Here is a 14517-nt window from a genome sequence, read left to right as displayed (position 1 = left end):
AAAAAGGCCAAATACGCTGTATTAAGTATGCCAGGCCAGTAATTGGCACTGTCACCTTGTTAATAAACCGTACCTGTAGGGAAGTGACGATTATATGATGTATAAGATGCGTCTCCACTGTTGGTTGTAACATTGAAGTAAATCCACACTTTGCTGAAGAGGCATCAACAAACTCTGTTGTATATGTTTGTTCGTGCTTGCTTTTAAAAATCGACACGTACTGCGGATGTCTAAATACCTAACGCGTACTACGCACACGCATGACGTCACCATTTTCAAAGACTCCCGTATTGTGTGTTAACACGAAAACGACAAAGGTGTCGTTTTCAAGAATTTTAGAAACTTTGAAGCCCATTTTCAAAAATATGCGTTTTCATTCGCCAAAACGCTGTTTATCAGCATTAGGGCTGGTCGTTGATTGATTTGTTTGATTTCTTAAAATAGATATTTATTTATTTGTTTATTATTAAATTTATTATTATTTTAATGGCTATTGATTTTTATTTTTTTTATGTTGGTTTTATTTATTAAATACTGAATGGTCACGCTTTAATTTGGGGACTAATTTTCACTAATAGCTAACTATTAACTACGACTTTTGCCTCAATAAATGCTGCTTATTAATAGTTAGTAAGGTAATTGTTTAGTTAAGGTATTGGGTAGGATTAAGCTTTCTAAAATATGCTCATGCAACATATTTGCTTTATGCAAAATAACAAACAGCCATGTTAATAATATGCAATCTAATAAGAAGCTAGTTAATAGTAAGAGTTGGTCCCTAAACTATTTTATGTATTGAAATATTTGTATTTATTTATTTTTTTGTTTACTTCTATATTTTAAATGTTTTATTTTATTTCTAAAATATTGTATTTGTTTTAAAAACTTTATTTTTACTTAATTTTTTATTTAAAAAATTTAATTGTGTATTATTACTATTACTATTATTTTTTTATTTATTTACAAATATTGAATATTTACAATATACTATATTATTTTTTTGGCCATTTAAAATTAAACATCATTGTGTGTTTTATTTATTATTATTATTTTTTTTTTTTGCCTATTGCATTTTCTGAAGATCGAGGTAGTAGATTTCATTTCGGAGCATATACATAAATATTGAAATATATATTAAAATATCAAAAAGTCGCCCAGCCCTACAGACCAACGCTTCCATATGTATGCCCTGCTAAGACCATGAACAACCCTTAATGTTGTTTTTCAATGTGTACTCTCTGTGGTCCAGTAAACACCATCACTGCACAAATGTATGCTCTAGATATTCCCATGATCAAAATATCATTTGGTTGGATTGTGGGCTTCTTAGATGTTTGACCTTCCTTAATTGGAAATTGCACAAAACAGTCTTGATATACTACTTTGTTTTCCACTCCCTTCACTTTCTTTATCTGTTGTTTGTCCTCCTCAGGTGAGCACACCTCCAGGGAAGGTGTCTCCTAAAGAGGAGGACAGGAAGGATGAGTCTCCTGCATCGTGGCGACTGGGCCTGCGGAAAACCGGCAGTTATGGAGCACTGGCAGAAATCAGCACAACTAAAGAGGCACAGAAAGAGAAGGACACAGCCGGGGTGATGCGCTCGGCCTCTTCTCCTCGCCTCTCATCCTCACTGGACAATAAGGACAAGGAAAAGGTCTACTGGAATTTAGTTGTTTAATTTGGGGCGAAATATTCCTGTAAACCTTGATCATTTTACACTCGTTTCCATGTTTACTTGAACTGACATGTCCTTTTCATTTATTTGCACAGGAGAAGGAGAAGACACGCCTGGCGTATGTTGCACCATCCATCCCAAGGAGACACGTTAGCACATCGGACATTGACGAGAAGGAAAACAGGTAAAGATGGGATGCATTTGTGAGAGCGCCTCCTACTGCTCCATGTTGTGTGTTGCAGTCTGAGAAGCACACGCTCAAGTGTAGCATGCTTTTGTGCAAAACATTCATTTTGTACATCAGAAGACTCTCAAATGTCTCTTCAACTACCAAGAAAGATATTTTGATAGAAGCTAGTTTAGCAGTGTAATAGATTTATCTACAGTTGTTCTCTGGAATCGGAGGTGCTATTTGTAGCGTTTGGTTCTCAGGGATTCGGCTGCTAGTCTGGTACGTAGTGGCTCGTACACCAGGAGACGCTGGGAGGAAGACCTGAAGAACAGCGACGGAACCGCCTCACAAAACAGAACCTCCAGCTATCAGCGCAGGTTAGCTTTTATTCTAGCTCAGACTTTCAAACAGTCGCTGTTTCCTGGTGTTCTGATATGCTTCGAAGACCTTTATGTTGCTGTCAAGCTTTTATAGCAGCTTCTGTCAGCTTGAGTTTGCCTGTGATGCTTTGATTGTAATTCGAATCAGTTTTAATATTGCCATCCCATAACCACTGCAACTATTGTAGTTTAGATGCATGATCAAAACTATGTGCAGATGTTTCTCTTTTTCCTTTTCATTTATAACGGTTTCATGATTTTCGATCCGTTTTTAGAAATGGAATCGCACTTTCATGAAATCTCTTAAATTGTAACAATGCATATGTTTAATTCATATTTAATGCATATATTTAATTCTAACTTTGATGGAAATAAACAAACATTTAGTAAAATTCCCTCAAATTTCCCCCAGTTTGAAAACCCTGGTCTAAAGATCAAAGCATCCCAAAATTTCCTAATGACCCAAGTGCTTGTGTGTCATTGTGTTACAAAGAAAATTAGCATGACTGCACTTGTGCCACCTGGTTTGGTTTCATACTCTGATAAAAAAAAAAAAAAAAAGCATGCTGCAGTTTTATATAGCGTTCTTATGGTTTCTAGATAATAGGTCCGTTTCTATTTTTATGTCTAATGAAGTTATTAATGGTAATTTGATTTATTTATACCTCAAAATATGACTTTATAAGAAACCAAGCACCCCACAAGCGAGTCAGTGCTTCATGCATATATGTAATGTTTTGTCTGTGTGTGTGTTCATGTTTGTCCGCCCCCTGCTAACTCACCTCTTCACCCCGCCACACCCACACGGCAGTACGTCTCACACGCTAGCGTTAGGCCGCACGTCTAGCTCTCGCGACCTGCCCACCAAATCCTCCTCTGCCTCCAGCCTGGAACCTAACAACTGGAGGAAGGAGCAGCCTTCCTCCTACTACCAGTCTAACAGCATTCACCGCAGGTACCTGCCCGAGCACCACCGGCAAACATACGCACACACAATCACACACACACTCAACTCCATGTCCTCCATGTGTCTTTGTGTTCCCCACATGTAGCTGCTTGCCATTCTTGCTTTCTATGGATTTATTTGCTTATGGGGTGTATATTTTGACAATATACTGTTTAGGGCTGCACGATGTGTCGTTTAAGCATCGATATCGCGATGTATGAATCCACGGTAGTCACATCTCAGGATGTAGGCGATAGTTGATCCGTTGTTCATTAACTGTACGGGCCAGCTGCTCCCCGGCCCTTGACGAATGTGATTTGCGGATTAATTGCACAGCTTAACCATCATAGAGTGAAAGTTTTTACAGGGCAGAAAGAGAGAGAGCGAGAGCACGAGAGAGAGAGAGAGAGAGAGAGAGAGAGAGAGAGAGACAGACAGACAGAGGGAGAGAGAGAGAGAGAGAGAGAGAGACAGACAGAGGGAGAGAGAGAGAGAGAGACTGTTGTTTGAATGTAATTTGATTAGATTTCATATCGCAATATATATTGCAGAAAAATAAAATATCGCAATGTCATTTTTTCCCAATATCGTGCAGCCCTAAAGGCCATTTCACACCAAGCGCGATAACTATAAAGATAATGATAAAGATATAGTTCTAAAAATCGTTTTCATTTTTAAAGAATAGCAGAGTCCACACTACAACTATAACGATAAAGGCACAGAGAAACGGTATCGTTGGAATCATTTTCAGAACGATTTTATTCCAGCTGATAAACGATACAAACATTGACATCCAATCAGAATCCATCCTGCTGTAACGAGCTCGAGGATTTAAAGCGGCAGACGCACGTGCGCTCAGAATAAACAGAAGATATCGTTCGCTGGTGTGGACACTAATATCGTTATCTTTATAGTTATCGTTCTTGGTGTGAACGGGGCTTAATACTGTTAGAATGGACTGAATATAGTGCTGGGCGATATATTAAAATATTGCAGCGTATTCGTCAAAGAATCTTTGGTTTTGTCTCTGTTTTGCTGTAGCGGGTCGTTTGGAAGGAGACAGGATGATGCTTTAAGTTCCACTTCTTCCTCCACCGCCACCACAACAACGACCTCCACCTCCTCTGTTACCTCACCCACCGGATATCGCAGCCTGCTGGCCAGGTTTGAACACACACAGCCAATAAAACATCCAAACTAAACACTCAGAGTAGATTCTGTTAGTGAACTGTGTCAATGTATAACAGGTACTGGGCAGAAGAGAGTATGGAGAAGGAGAAGGAGAAGGAGAAGGAGAAGGAGAAGAAGGAGAAAGAGTCAGCCACGGTCATCCCCACAATCAACACTGCAGCAACCACCACCACCACCTCCACTACTGGAACTGTGTTGGGCTCTGACGGACGAGAGAGACGCAGGTACATACACACACACACAAACACACTTCAACATGTTATCACTGAGAGCATTTTTGCATCGATGTATTATTTAACATTGATGTTCTCGATCAGGATTTCATTAAAGAGGCATGAAACCAACCAACCAGCTCCTATTTGATTTGATTTAAAGACAAAAACAAACAGCAATTAGCTTTTTGTGAAAATTGCTTTAAAACTCATTAAACCTCGGTAGGACATCTGGCTCTGTAACATCAAGGAGAAGTTCTCATTTAAAAATGAAAAGTGTCATTATTCACTCGCCCTCACATTATTCTAAATCCATTAGACTTCCGTTCATCTTCAGAACTCAATATTTTTACAATTCTTTTTAAATCTAGCTTTTGGCAATCCTTTGGACAAGTCCATGCAACCAAAATGTTCCAAGTTTTAAAAAGTTACCAAAGGACATCATAAATGTAATCCAAATAAATTGAGTGCTTTAATCCAAGTCTTCTGAAAAGACCTGATCACTTCATTGTGAATAACGGTATACATTTTTTCTTTTGTTTACATGTAAATATTGAGCACTGCACATACATAGACTTTATGAAGTAAACGTAAAACGGAAGCTCAACAGTACTTCATTAACTCATTGGTTTGTGCACATCAAGCAAGCATGTTTGGAAAAGATTTTAGCTTTTGCAAATATATATTTTTTGTCTTATTTTTACAGTAGTATTATTAGGATAAGGGCAGCAGAGAACAAAAGAGGTCTTTTTTAGGAAGCAATTTTAAAATAAAATTTCAACAATTTATGATGCCGCAGTTCCTAATAAAGTAAGAACGGTCTTGTTTATTCTCCAAAGCCTATTGTTGCTCTCATTAAAGCTGTCCCGAAGAGCCTCAACAAAAGTGTGTGTTGCTTCAGCTGGCGGTGTGCCGACATTTCTTTGTGCTGTTGCCAGTAGATCATACCTCACCCCGGTGCGTGACGAAGAGTCGGAGTCTCAGCGGAAAGCCAGATCCAGACAGGCGCGGCAGTCCAGGAGGTCCACACAGGCGAGTCTAGACGATCATCTAAACACCTCTGCTGGAACTCTCTCTAATAATAGACAAGATCCACAGCGCTGTTTACTATATTAGATCACTATTTGTTTGTGAGACTTTTTATAAGATGTATTGATCTCTCCATCAAATATATTGTTGCAGTTATAAAAATAATGACAACGTAATTGAAACCATAACAATTTGTGGGGCTTATTTAGCAGCATCAGAAACTAATGGCATGATTTTGACCCTTTGACCTTGTTTTTTTTTTTTTTTTTTTTTTTTTTTTTTTTTTTAGGGTGTGACCTTGACTGATCTCCAGGAGGCAGAGAAGACCATCGGTCGCAGTCGTCCCACGCGGCCTCGAGAAGAGGAGAAAGAAGAGAAGGAGAAACAGGACAAGGAGAAACAAGAAGAGAAGAAAGAGACGGAAACCAAGGAGGATGACTACAGGTCACGCTACCGTAGCTTTGAAGAGGTGAGGGAAAACTCCTTTCTTTTCCCTGTTCACAGAGAATAGCGCAGTTTCTGGAATTCTAACTAGCATTCTAGTGTTTTAATGTCACATGAATTTCTTTTCTGTTTCTTGTCCTCCAGAAGTACCGGAGCACCTCTTTGGCCTCGACCACCACGGCCTCCTCCACCCTGCCTTCCTCCTCGTCTAGCAGCTCGTCTTCTCTGTACAGCACCTCCTCTCTGAACCGGCCCAACAGCCTGAGCGGTCTCACTTCCTCCTACAGCCGCACCACACGCGACACTGAGAGAGGTACAGCACAAAAACGTACTCAAGACATTATATCCAGGTCCTCTTTCATACAAACAACAGAATAGATTTTATACATAAAACCTGTGAACTTGCCCGTTAATGGAAGTGTTTCTTGTGACATGAAACTTGTACAGACAGCGTACAGCAGTGATTATATGTACTGTTCCCTCTAGTGCAAAATGTAATCTCTGTAGGGTCACTGAGTCGAGGGACATGGCACAGGAAGGAAAATGAGTAATAGGGCTTTGTGGTGCTTCAGGAACTGCCATACAGACAGGAAATTCCTGTAGTATTGTTGCAGACGGACTAAGCCAAGATTCAGTCTTCATTCACTTGGAAGCTAACATTTAGTAAGAAGAGGATTGCTTTTCCATTGTTGATTGTGATACACTATTGTTCAAAATGTCAGAATACTGTTATTAGATTTGTTTTATTGTTTAGTAGGGATGTAACGATTAAACGATTTTTAATTGAAAATCGACTCATGTGGCCATTCAAATCAGTTGAAATGCTTAACAAATCACGATTCATTTAAGGGTAGGAGATTATATGCATTTAAGTCTGATAGGAACCTACTGTCTTTATAAAAGTTCAGCTGGTATTTTTTTTCTTTTCATCTTTCCTCTGTACAATATACATTTATGTTCATAAGCTGCTTTGTTTACAGCCGAAACCAAGGACACGCTTTAAGCGCCACCTGCTGGCAGAGAATGAGCCTGCGTCTTGTTCGGCTTGTCTTCTGTTTAGTTTTCTTGCAGATATTTTTTATGTAAAGTTTAAAAAAACTGAAGTGCGAGCATTCTGTTTTTACTTCAAAATTATACAAACTTATTTAGCTTAAAAACTGCTCATGATGCATGTATGCAACATCTTTGTTTGAATAATGATTAAAATGCAGTGGTTGCTACTAATTTTAAATGCAAAAAGCACAGACAAAGCCTTAATCTTGTTAATATGAAGAGATTTTTTGTATTTGTGTTATTTATTTGATTTGGGGCTTATTTTAAAATTTAAATTAAATGTGTCCTTTTATTGCTTGGACAAATTGCTGCACATTTCTTTGTGAAATTTAAATATAACACTTTAATAATCTACTTGCATATTATTGATTTTTTGTTATTTACATTTACATTCGTAAATTTTTTACATTTGTTTAAATTGTGTCATTTAGCAGACGTTTTTAACCCAAACGAATTACAAATAAGGACAATAGAAGCTATCGAAACTAACAAAAAATCAATAATATGCAAGTAGATTATTAAAGTGTTATATTTAAATTTCACAAAGAAATGTGCAGCAATTTGTCCAAGCAATAATAAAAGGACACATTTAATTTATAATTTGCCTTAAATTTTATTTCATAAAAAACAAAAATTATAATCGCAAATCAAATCACAGATTGAATGGGGATTGAACTGAATCGTTACATCCCTATTGAGTAGTGTTAATTCATTTTCAAAGAATAATTTTTATTCCATTAGCTCAGACAGAATTTCTTGCCTGGAGTCATATCTTTCCTGTAAATAAAAGAGAGATTTCCGCTAGTGGTTAGTGTATGTTCATAGTGTTCAGTTGTACTCCTAAAGAACCACATGTCTGTCTTCTGACCAGAGTCTGATAGAAAAGATAAAGAAGATGACGCTGAAGACAAGTCTCAGCCACGCTCTATACGTGAGCGCAGACGACCTCGAGAGAAGAGACGCTCGACTGGAGTGTCCTTCTGGACCCAGGATGTAAGAAACTTTTGGCCGCTCACACAAACTCACTCTACAAAAGACATGATGGAAGCTTTACAATCAGGCTCCATTCTGTCACCAGCCACGATGGTTGTAAATCTATAAACGTTTCAGATTAATGCATGCCTCTACAGATCACTTACTTCTGATTGGGCAGGAAGAAAAGTTACCTGCCAACTGGTCATTAACTCCATTTTATGTTCATGCCAAAGCGTTTATGTGCATTTAGTGATTGGCGACTTAATTTTGGACCCTGTTTCTTTTATAGTTGGAATATAGTGGAATTTCAAATGTGTTTCTATGTTACAGAGTGACGAGAACGATCCAGATCAGCCTTCAGATGAAGAAGGCAGCACTAAAGGAGAGCCCCAGGTGAACATCATCTCACCTCCTAATGCATCTGCCAACACAAATATACCAATTAGAAAAACGCTAAGTTTCAACAAATTGAATAAATCAGCTGCTTATTTTGTCGGGCTGTTTTTGAAGGACTTCAAGGTTTTTCATCTTGTATAGTCAAAGAACAGATTGACTTTCCTTCATGCTCGGTAGGACAAACAATTCACTCGCATTATTACTGTGTTTCTGCTGACTGCTGACCCAGGCCTCGTCCTTCAACTTCCTGGAATTGTCCTAGCAGCGTTAGTCATCTTTAAAATGAAAGTCGGCCTGATTCACCGCCCGTCGACTGTCACCTATTACAGGAATAGTTAAGTGCTCAGAAATCACACTTCCAGCGATTTAAAAGAAACTACATGGCTAGTCACATGAGTTATTTAGTGTGTACGTAAGCTGTTAGTTGTGTTCGTATTGGTGTGATTAAGATGATATTGTGAGTCCATGAGGATAAGATAAATATCCTGTCTCGGCATGATCCTGGAACCAGATCACTCGCAGTCGGGCGGAAAACTGGGAACGAGGGATTCAAAAGTGGTGACAATTTATTTGAGTCAGGAATGTCAAGAATCAAAGAGCAGGTCCAAGCTCGTTTGGGTCAGTGGAAGAAGAACATGAAACATTTTGCACGTATCAAGTGGAAGAAGCACCAGCTGACGCCTCCAATCATCCCCCTGTTACCAAACCTTTTCAAGTGTGTTTGTTACAGCATGTCACCCAGGTTTAAATTTAGCTCCGATAGAGCTAAAGATCAGTTTTGGGTTGAATGGTTGAAGTGAGCGGGCCGCAGTATGAAAGAAAATCTAATGGGGTCTGTGGGTTCTTTATGAGACAGCTGTTTTTTTGTTGGCTTAATAGCACACGTTTCCTCTTAGTGTGCTGTTCTGTGTCAAAAAGGAAGTTGGGACACAAAGCTAAGTGCTTCAGTGTGCTTCCAGGGCTGTCGGCTAAAGGAAGTGGGCTGCGCTGTCACATGGGTCATTGCCTGAGAGCTTCTCACAGCCCAGGCTCTGAGCTCCAGTTGTATTCTCAATACTGAGGCTTCACACTGGCTCCCGGCCAACTGTTTCCAACCGCTTGCTATGAGAACTGATGAGGGAAGATTTTGGTTGTGTTTAGAATGGAATACTATTTGACTGCATTTTGAAAATAGAGAATGATCAAATATTTCAATACAATTCATATGTTTTAATATAATATAAAACAATAAAATATATACTTTTATGTTTTATATTCAAATATAATTGTAATATAAATAACTTTTTCTAATGTCCAAATGAAAAAATTGGTCAAGCAACTTGGTTTATATATATATAATATAAATATATACCTAATGAGTATAAGCGTATACATATATATTTATTTACATTTTAAAAATTATTTAATATTACTTAATGTTTCTCAGCAGTCAAATTGAATAATTAGTTGAGCAACAGGATTCCCATGAGAAATCTGGAAAAGTCAGGGAATTTTTGTCATTTCCAGACCTGAAAGTATCTAATCTTTATAGTTTATAGGCATGAATGTACTTTTTTCTAATTAAAATCAGCTCTAAAATATTTCATTAGCTAGCAAAGGGTGACTTTGGAGTTCAGGCTCTATAAAATTGGAACTTGGAAACCACTGAATTGGAACAAAATTGGAAAAACTGGAACCATTCAAATTAGTCTTTAGAAGGTGAGAGAACTATTATTACTCAGGTTCATTTGCCACACACATCCAGTATCATTGCCTTATGGGATGCTGTGTCTCACATGATGTGCTGTGGTGGAATACTGCACATTTTGTCAATTGGTAACAGTTTCATGCATACCGAATATTATATTGTGCACAGTATGCATACTGCAGACACAGTGGTTAGTATGCCATTCCAAACTCATTCCAATACACCCTGTGAATTAGTGAAGAAAAGCCCAGCAGGACCGAGAGGTCTCAAAACTCAACCTTTGACTTCCACCTTGATAAATGTGACACTTGCATGGAAGTCAAACCTTTTGAAGCATGAATTTTATTTAGTAGGACCAAATCAAATGGATTACTATCAGATGTCTTCAAACACGTCCTTTACTGTAGAGCGGTAAATGATAGCTTGCCGACCCGTGCAGACTCATTGAATAGCAGCATTAAGCAGGCCATCAGAGCCAGGAATGAGAGCGTAACAATCCATCCCAGACTAATTGATAATCTGCATTTTAGATGCTATGGTAGTCTAGACATTAGACAAACTAAATGCATTATGAGCATGTGATTGATTAACAGCAGGTACAGACTTTGTAATAACTTCCTCTCTCTCTGTTTACATCCACAGAGCGACAGACTATCCAGGTATGTATCCCAAAACACGCCAGGCCACTTGAGTGCATCTTGTGTTCGTGCTTATTATGAGAACCCAAGTGAATAATATAAGTAACCCTCATTTCCCCCCTTCAGGAATGACCCTGTCTCTACTAGCACTTCCTCCCTCGACCGTTACGAGCCTTTGAGTAGCCGTGGCATAGGAGAGAGCCGGCGGCCATATTCTCGCTTCGAAAGAGACGACACCAATGATTATAAGAAGGTACAAACTTTGCGCTCTATGATTATGCCCTGTAAAATAGTGGTTTCCTTATGGTTGAGTGTTTACCCAACATGCCCTTTCCGCTTGTAGCTTTATGAGCAGATTTTAGCTGAAAACGAGAAGTTGAAAGCTCAGTTACGTGATACAGAACTGGAGCTGGCAGACCTGAAACTGCAGCTGGAGAAAGCCACGCAGGTGAGATCCTGTCCACGATTCATTTTCTGAGAGAAGGGAAGAGAAAGAATAGAAATGACTAGAATCATTCAATCATATAAATAAATGAATCCAAATGGACCCAACCAATATGATTTCTAGGCCAGAAAAAGAAACCCGCTGAACTCATCCATTGTGTTGTTTGTGTTACAGAGGCAGGAGCGTTTTGCTGATCGATCGCAGCTGGAGATGGAGAAAAGGGTAAAAACAACTTTTACTTGAATTTGTTGTCTCGTGAAGCATTGAATGTATCAAATCATCGTTCACCATCCAAGTTCAAGTGTCATGGCAGTAGATAAGCAGGTGTACTTCACACTAGTGCAGTGCTCCTTTATGGATAAATGCCCCATATCAGCACATCTCAACTCAAATGCTGAGATGTTTACAAACTGAATTCTGGCCTCCATCGGCCAAATGGTTTGTAACTTTTCCACATTGGTTTATGTCTGAAGGTTGCAGGCAGGTGTCAGGCTCACCTGGGTGCTTTGGGTAACGTTTAACCTGGATTTAAAGTGTTTACAGCTCTGCTAGTGGCTGAATCACGTGCCTCTCACAGCCTCGGGGTTGGAACCAAACCCCATCAGCCAATCACAATCCCTATTTCACTCTTTTTCTTGAAATCACTAAAGTGACACACCTTTTCAGACTTGAAAAGAATAATGGATCCTGTGAGATATAGAGTATGGTGTGGTATCTGCATGTGTGTGGGATATCATCTCTGTGTGAAAATCTTTCTAAAACTTATTAGCTTTTTTGGTTCCGGTTTCATCCATATTTATGTAGTTTACATGTATACTAGTTATTTACATTATTCCTTCAATTATGCACTTCAATGCATACAGACTGAAGTAGTTTAAGTCTATGGTTCTTTATTTTAACATTAAACAAAAACCCACCAATTCATCTCAACAAATTAGAATATGGTGACATGTCAGCTAATCAACTCAAAACACCTGCAGAGGTTTCCTGAGCGTTCAAAATGGTCTCTCAGTTTGGTTCACTAGGTTACACAATCATGAGGAAGACTGCTGAACTGACAGTTGTCCAGAAGACAATCATTGACACCCTTCACAAGGAGGGTAAGCCACAAACATTCATTGCCAAAGAAGCTGGCTGTTCACAGAGTGCTGTATCCAAGCATGTTAACAGAAAGTTAAGTGGAAGGAAAAAGTGTGGCAGAAAACAACCAACCGAGAGAACTGCAGGCTTATGAGGATTGCCAAGCAAAATTGATTCAAGAATTTGAGTGAACTTCACAAGGAATGGACTGAGGCTGGTGTCAAGGCATCAACATCCACCACACACAGACGCGTCAATGAATTTGCTGAACCACAGACAACGATAGAGGCATCTTACCTGGGCTAAGGAGAAGAAGAACTGGACTGTTGCCCAGTGGTCCAAAGTCCTCTTTTCAGATAAGACTAGTTTTGTATTTCATTTGGAAACCAAGGTCCTAGAGTCTGGAGGAACGGTGGAGAAGCTCATAGCCCAAGTTGCTTGAAGTCCAGTGTTAAGTTTCTCAGTCTGTGATGATTTGGGCTGCAATGTCATCTGCTGGTGTTGGTCCACTGTGTTTTTTGAAAACCAAAGTCACTGCACCCATTTACCAAGAAATTTTGGAGCACTTCATGCTTCCTTCTGCTGACCAGCTTTTCGAAGATGCTGATTTCATTTTCCAGCAGGATCTGGCACCTGCCCACACTGCCAAAAGCACCAAAAGTTGTTTAAATGACCATGGTGATGGTGTGCTTGACTGGCCAGCAAACTCACCAGACCTGAACCCCAAAGAGAATCTACCGGGTATTGTCAAGAGGAAGATGAGAAACAAGAGACCAAACAATGCAGATGAGCTGAAAGCCATTGTCAAAGAAACCTGGGCTTCCATACCACCTCAGCAGTGCCACAAACTGATCACCTCCATGCCACGCTGAATTGAGGAAGTAATTAAAGCAAAAGGAGCTTCTACCAAATATTGAGTACATGTACAGTAAATGAACAAACTTTCCAGAAGGCCAACAACTCACTAAACATGTTTTTTTTTTTTTTTTTGATTGGTCTTAAGAAGTATTGCAATTTGTTGAGATAGTGAATTGGTGGGTTTTTGTTAAATATGAGCCAAAATCATCACAATTAAAAGAACCAAAGACTTAAACTACTTCAGTCTGTGTGCACTCAATTTATTTAATTCACGAGTTTGACTATTTGAGTTAAATTACTGAAATTTTTCCATGACATTCTAATTTATTGAGATGCACCTGTGTATATTTACTCATAAAATAAAATGATAATTTAACAATTTCTAAATAGTTATTATTATTACTTTAATTACACTGTAGAGTTATTATGTAACTTCTTTTGCTCAGATCAGGTGTGAGCTTGAACAAACCCGACTATATTTCTAGCTCTTGATCTGCTTCACTAAGCAGTGTGTGGTTTCCTTCACTTTGTTCACTTCTTTCTTTGTTTTGATGTGAATTCACCTGAAGCATCCATGATTCTGTGTGTGCATCTTTCTTTGTTTGCAGTGATGGTGAATCATGCAGATGTTTGTAATTTATGGCCATGTGAGCTAACGTGTGTGTGTGTGTGTGTGTGTGTGTGTCTGCAGGAAAGAAGAGCTCTAGAAAGGAAGATTTCTGAAATGGAGGAGGAACTAAAGGTACTTTTTGTTTGTGTTTTTAAACTGTGTCTGTGTTGTGTGCATCACCAAAACATACAATAAATACAAAAATGTAAAACTTTACATGTTTAAGTGAAGTTTGATCCACTTTTGTAGAAATTCTATGCGTGTTTGTATGCGTTTATATGGCCTAGTATGCTAGCATGTAGATTACCTGAGCTATAACAGCCATGGACTAAAAGGTACAAATTTACCCATTTCAGCCAAATTGTTATACTGTACATTCTTTCAAATCTCTTTTCTGACATGAATATATTATGACAAGTTGGCTCTTGTGATATACTTTTGTAAATGATTGTTTGTGGTGATTACAAAGAAGTTAATGTTAAAAGACGTTTTCGCTAGCCTTTGGTTTGCGTGATTGTTGTATATCAGTATTATAGAGTTCTCCACTGAATTCACCCCATGTCTTAAGTGTGTGTGTGTGTGTGTGTGTGTGTGTATTTGTATGCATGTGAATCTATACATGAAACTATAAATTGAGGACTAAAACTGATATATACATTTTTATAATTTATATTATAAATTATTTATTTTAATTTTTTTTTTTTTTGTATTTTTTTTTTGGTTCGC

The 14517-nt window shown here is 38.5% G+C and overlaps 1 protein-coding gene across 8 annotated transcripts in view; it reads left to right on the top strand.

The window, feature by feature from the left end:
- The window catches only part of ppp1r12a (protein phosphatase 1, regulatory subunit 12A), a 58469-nt gene that overhangs the window by 38778 nt on the left and 5174 nt on the right, over positions 1–14517 (top strand). For 3 of the 8 annotated variants that reach the window (XR_003276414.1, XR_003276415.1, XM_026209821.1), the window contains 16 exons: positions 1433–1654; positions 1771–1859; positions 2108–2224; positions 3039–3182; positions 4215–4337; positions 4421–4588; positions 5515–5608; positions 5895–6074; positions 6194–6362; positions 7974–8095; positions 8408–8470; positions 10803–10819; positions 10925–11051; positions 11142–11246; positions 11418–11465; positions 13873–13923. Coding sequence is in view for 5 of the 8 variants with exons in the window: in XM_026209821.1 (XP_026065606.1) it covers positions 1433–1654; positions 1771–1859; positions 2108–2224; positions 3039–3182; positions 4215–4337; positions 4421–4588; positions 5515–5608; positions 5895–6074; positions 6194–6362; positions 7974–8095; positions 8408–8470; positions 10803–10819; positions 10925–11051; positions 11142–11246; positions 11418–11465; positions 13873–13923 (1839 nt within the window). In the remaining 3 variants the exon portion in view is untranslated. Of the gene's footprint in view, positions 1–1432; positions 1655–1770; positions 1860–2107; positions 2225–3038; positions 3183–4214; positions 4338–4420; positions 4589–5514; positions 5609–5894; positions 6075–6193; positions 6363–7973; positions 8096–8407; positions 8471–10802; positions 10820–10924; positions 11052–11141; positions 11247–11417; positions 11466–11716; positions 11754–13872; positions 13924–14517 lie in introns of all 8 variants that reach the window. The other 5 variants (XR_003276416.1, XM_026209825.1, XM_026209824.1 and 2 more) reach the window with 2 other exon arrangements.

This window comes from Carassius auratus, chromosome 29, assembly GCF_003368295.1.
Source record: "Carassius auratus strain Wakin chromosome 29, ASM336829v1, whole genome shotgun sequence".
Lineage (NCBI taxonomy): Eukaryota > Metazoa > Chordata > Actinopteri > Cypriniformes > Cyprinidae > Carassius > Carassius auratus.
This window is presented reverse-complemented; position numbering and strand designations above follow the sequence as displayed.